The sequence below is a fragment of the Ruditapes philippinarum genome, unplaced genomic scaffold (genome assembly GCF_026571515.1).
Source record: "Ruditapes philippinarum isolate M1 unplaced genomic scaffold, ASM2657151v2 ctg11730_1_1_1_1, whole genome shotgun sequence".
Classification (NCBI taxonomy): domain Eukaryota; kingdom Metazoa; phylum Mollusca; class Bivalvia; order Venerida; family Veneridae; genus Ruditapes; species Ruditapes philippinarum.
Genome location: NW_026853427.1, coordinates 1,773 through 7,416, shown reverse-complemented (window position 1 = coordinate 7,416; position 5,644 = coordinate 1,773). Strand labels below are relative to the sequence as shown.

The 5,644-nt window shown below is 34.4% G+C and overlaps 1 protein-coding gene across 1 annotated transcript; it reads left to right on the top strand.

The window, feature by feature from the left end:
- The first annotated feature begins 416 nt into the window (after positions 1–416).
- LOC132736854 (cytochrome P450 2H1-like) lies at positions 417–2,955 on the top strand. The gene has a single exon (XM_060724075.1). The coding sequence runs from the start codon at positions 432–434 to the stop codon at positions 1,914–1,916; it is 1,485 nt and encodes a 494-aa protein (XP_060580058.1). The 5' UTR covers positions 417–431; the 3' UTR covers positions 1,917–2,955.
- Positions 2,956–5,644: the final 2,689 nt, after the last annotated feature.

The following is a 5,644-nucleotide window of genomic DNA, read 5'->3' as shown; positions in this document are numbered from 1 at the left end:
TGCTAAAAGATAAGTATGAAAATCAAGGCATCAGTGTTTAAAAACAGGTATAGTTACAATATACTTTTGTTTCTGCTTTTTTAATTATACAGTAATATACAGTAATACGAGTCATTATAGAAAGGTGATAAGTCATAATGGTTATTCTGGCATTCAAAACAGTAGATAATACTTTCCAAACCATCTGTTTATTTTAATCATTACGAGTATTCAATTACATCAAAATGTACATTATAAAATCCATGGAAACATCTCGTAATTAAACAAGATTGAAATGTTAAACAAATATTCATCTAAACGCATTATCTTTGTCGTAAACGTGCTTATACTTTAGTTGAACTTGTAACTTCAAGTGTGTTTAAATTGTTGACCTAATAAAGATAACATATTCAAGGGCAAATAATTTGTAAATATTTTATCACATTTAAAAGATGGATGTTTTAAGTCTAGACATTGAAAACTGGAGAACAATTCTAGTAGCTGTTGTAATATTCATGATAACATATCTAACAACAAGACGGGACAAAAATGTTCCACCAGGACCAAATAGATGGCCTATAATAGGAAACATTGGATCGTTAATTGGCGGAGATACACTTGACAGTCTTGGTAAACTACGTAGGAAATATGGAGATATATTTGGAGTGTATTTAGGGTCAGAATTGACAATATTCCTCAACGGCTATGATACAATACACGAAGCTTTAGTAAAACGGGGGACAGTTTTCTCTAAACGTCCGAAAAATCAACTACGAGGAGAAAACCGTGTTGCTATTGTGTTTGGGAACGGTCAGTCGTGGAAGGAACTTAGACAATTTATTTTACAAGCTTTCCGTGAGCTTTGTTTTCGGAAGACTGGCTTTACTTTAGAAGACAGAATAAATGAGGAATTGACTTACTTCACAGAGAAACTGAGTAGTTTAAACTGCACGAAAGTAAATCTATCATCGCTAATGACATTGAGTTTTGCAAATATCATTTACGGTATTATACACGGACGTCGTGTCGGGTACGAAGATAAAAAGTTCATATGGTATCTCGACAAACTTGATGAAGCATTTAAACGTCATCTTAAAACACAGACATTAAATGCTTGCTTTCCATTTCTCTATTACCTACCAGGAGATATACTCGGCTTACAAGTAAGAGACACTACTGCTATTCTCAACAGCAAGTATTTTGAGGAAATTTGCAAACCTAACTATGACAATTATAGAGCTGGGGAAAACAATTGTTTTATGGATTATTGCATTGCAGCTGAGAAAACTAGTAAAACATTCCAAAGAGAAAACGTGTGGGTTATTCTGCATGACCTGATGGCTGCCGGTAGTGAAACAACTGCTACAACATTGAAGTGGGTAATTTTTGCTTTGACCAAATACCCTGCATTTAAAAAGAAAATACAAAATAAAATAGATGTAGTTCTTCCTCGAGACAAAACACCTTCCATGTCAGACAAGGAGAAATTACCGTACGTTGAAGCAACAATCCTAGAAGCTCTGCGATTCGGAAGCGTTGTTCCTCTTTCTGTACCGCATGCCGTCCTACATGATACTGTATTCCAAGGCTTCAAAATACCAGCAGATGCTACAATATTACCTAACATATACTCAGTTCATTTTGATCCAAATATATTTCCAGAGCCTGAAGAATTCAGACCTGAAAGATTTCTAAACGAAAGTGAGACATCAATAACTGGGACTGAAAAACTTATCCCGTTTTCACTCGGGCCAAGGTCATGTCTCGGTGAGACTTTGGCCCGTATGGAGCTATTCATGTATGTGACAACAATTGTACAAAAACTAGATATTCAAGCCCCAAGCGATGAAGAATTACCTTCGTTTAAGGGAATATTTGGACTGACGCGGCGTCCACAAGATTACAATGTGAACATTCGCCCAAGGTCCTCAGCGTAATGCTAGAGATCATATCATATGAGTTTAATGTTATAGAACACTTTCCAGGTCATACAAAAAACTAATTCAATGCAAACAAATTTCGTGTAGTGACCTATAATGAACAGTTACTGTGTATATGTTATTCGGTTAATGGACACAATAATGTGTTATAAGGCAGTTCAAGACGAGCAATGATAAATACATTTTATATTACCTTGTTAGCATTTGTGAATGTGTTGTCAAAGATATAATAAATGTAACACAAGTTAATGAGTCGCAATATTTAGAGGCAGGCAATGTAAACTAATGTATTATCAGTTATTTAAATCGGTCTTAAGTATAATGTATTATGAAGTTATACCATTGTACTTGTGCGAGGAAACTTCAGACTGTGTTTCTTAAATGGGATACTACATTAACAATGTATGAAAATATAAAGTTGAAGTTTTGAGCTGGGTTGTTAGAATGTTCATTTTCATCGATTTCTGTTACCGAGAGACTTTCTTGTTTTGAAGGATGAATGAAAAACTTATATTACCTATAATTGTTGTTAAAAATAGCTATGTTGCAAGAGTGTACCATTTTTTTTTATAATTTTTGTGAATGAATACACAAATTGTCACGTGCAAAATATATAAGGTGTAGATGCTTGGAGTTACAGCTTTGGACAACATTTTTTTTAATTCATCCTGGTCCAAATTTAAAGTCTTTCCATTAAAAACAAGATAGTTGGTGAAGTGGTTTCAATAATATCCATTACAGCTCAACTGCTACAAAAATTCAATTTTGCACATAAACTTCAGGTTCAACAGTGTCCATAAATACCAGACATAATTTTTTTCTATACAAATACACTTTGCCACAGTGCAATAATGTCTAGTGAAGTCTTAAATGAAAGACAATGTGCTTATATATTTACTGTTCAGATACAAAGCACATGACCTTGCAAACAAGTCATGACATTAAGAATTTCTCCCAGCTTAGAAAAATTGCATAATGTGTACACATTTCCCTTTCAATATGAAAGATATACTATGCTTAACTTTGATTGAAATATTTTTATCAATGAAATGTAATGAAATAACTTTTTACTGAATATATCTAATTTGGGTAAAAGAATGAATAAACTATGTATGGGAAGCTGCATTCCCTCTTACAGCCCAAGAAAAGTTGGTCTTTTCCATAAAAAACAGCCATGTTTTTTTTTAATGAAACTATAAATTCATATTGAGAAAACTTGATAAAAGACTACCTAAGAATGCTACAGACAAAATTTGGTAAGGCTACCTAAGAATGCTACAGACAAAGTTTGGTGATCATCCATCCATTAGTTCTGTAAGACAAGAGTCTAAAGATTTTCTATTTTTAGTTCTAGAGGCCCCTTAAAGAGGCCAATCAAATCAAAATCACCAAATTTGATAAAAGACTACCTAAGAATGCTACAGACAAATTGTGGTGATCATCCATCATTTAATTTAGTAGGAGAAGATGTCTAAAGGTATTTCTATTTTTAGGTTTGTTGACCGCAAAAAGGGGTCAATTGAAACGACATGAGCATATTTAAGTTTGTCTGTCATAAGGATGCTACAGACCAAGTTTGAGGTAAATCTGCCCATCAGGTTCAGAGAAGAAGACTATTGTTGACGTATGACAACAGACGCTGAAGCATCTCGCTTTCATACTAATAGCTCACCTCGAACCTTCAATTCTGGTGAGCTTATAAATTACGAAAGCAAAAGCTTAGTGTTATATCAAACGTCTGTATTGTCTACAATTTATAATACTAAATATATAGCCAAAAGTATTATAATATTGTCTCATCTATCTAAAACCATGAACAATTTATCACACATTTTCATAACTCTATAACCAAGCGAAACATCAAGTATACTTCTAAATTAATAATCCATTCAAATATCAAATAAACCACTGTCTATATACCCCAGGAAACATCAAACACATATCTTAATTACTGGAACAAAGAAATGAAAACTGAGAACTTACTGTAATCATAAATCAACAACCCTTTGAAATATTAAGTTAATGTTAAATATGTCCTCAATACTGACATGCTTTCTTTATATGTATGTCAACTAAAGGGGCGTCCGTGGCCGAGTGGTTAAGGTCGTTGACTTCAAACCACTTGCCCCTCACCGCTGTGGGTTCGAATCCCGAATCCCGACAGGGACTTTGGATTCTTTCATGTGAGGAAGCTATCCAGCTAGCTTACGGAACGTCAGTGGTCCTACTCAGGTGCCCGTTCGTGCCAGGAATTATGCACGGAAGGGCACATGGGGTCTTCCTCCACCAGTAAAGCTGGAACGTCGCGATATGACCTATACTGTGTCGATGTGACGTAAAACCCAAAACAAACAAACAATGTCAACTTAAATAAATGTTCACAGTAAATAATATGCACAGTGTTATTTGTTTTACATGCTTTTTCAAAATATAGTTTTTGTTGTCAAACAGTACTGGAAAGCATATAAAAAGCAAATTTCACATCTTCCCACCATACGTTTTTGGTTTGTTATACAGCGCACCAACACAACCCAGCAGAATGAAATTTTGACACAAGTGTAACGACATGATTACTGTGTTTCGTATTTTTTACTGTCTCTTTAACAAAAAGTAGGGCATTTTCTTACCAAAATGTATGGCAAAGTAAGACATTTTGATATAAAAAGAAAGGGATACAGTAGCAATTTCTTGATGTTTTAGAACGAAATTATCATAACACATTATCACCCAAAAGACGGACCTAGGTTGCTTGTATATTTTTTTCTGTCCCTGACTGATATGAATCAGTTGGCCTAGAATCTGCCGACTGACTCGGCCAAGGTCAATGGTGAAACCATTTACATTTACCTTAACAATTTAAACAATAAATCATTAGGTACTGAAAACACAAAAAGAAATGGAGTACATGTTTGCAATAATTCTAGCATCATTATGATTGATTTGTATTTTTGAAATAGTGATAATAGGGCTAATTCAGTAAAAGGTAAGGATTTGAAAAATGTGTGGAAAAGTAGGGGTCAGTAGAAAAGCCTGCTGGAATCGCAAACATTTGCATATTTTATATAAATATTTTGATATTGCGACATCAAGGTTTATGATGTCATGAAGGTAAACATGTAAAACTATGTGTAACAAGAGCTGTCTGTGAGACAGCACGCTCAACTCTGCTTAGTGCTTGCCAGTAAGAAAAGGGGCATAACTCTGTAAAACAGTATATATTATGGGACCTTTGCCCATGATGTTAGATAATCAGAGAAGGTAGTGTAAGAAGCTTCATTTTATTCACTTCAGTGGGTTTGGAGATACAAACTCGCACCCCCAAAAAATAAAAGTGTTACAGTGGCACAAAGGGCGAGAACAGTAGCTCTTTTTTGAAATTATTTTCTTAACAGTTAAGATCATGTTCAACTAGAGCCATCACTAAAGGTGATTAATAACCCTACCAGCAACTGACTTTTGAAAAATAAGTGGTCTGAAGAGAAAAATTGAACTAAACCTATAATAAATGAAGTACCGACTGTGTACAAAGAATTATTTCATTTAATTGCAATCCCAACCAGGATCTTCATATACACTTGCTATAAACCAAGTTTGATTACAACATCTTGTTCCTAACTCTAGAAATTGTCCAGAAACAATTTTTCTACTTTTAGAAACGGTGACCTTGACTCCAGGGGGTCGAAATGCAATACAAACTAGGTTTCCACATAAGGTTGCTATATACC

Coding starts and splice junctions, on each gene's coding strand:
- LOC132736854 (XM_060724075.1), top strand. CDS start 432: ATGGATGTTTTAAGTCTAGACATTGAAAACTGGAGAACAATTCTAGTA.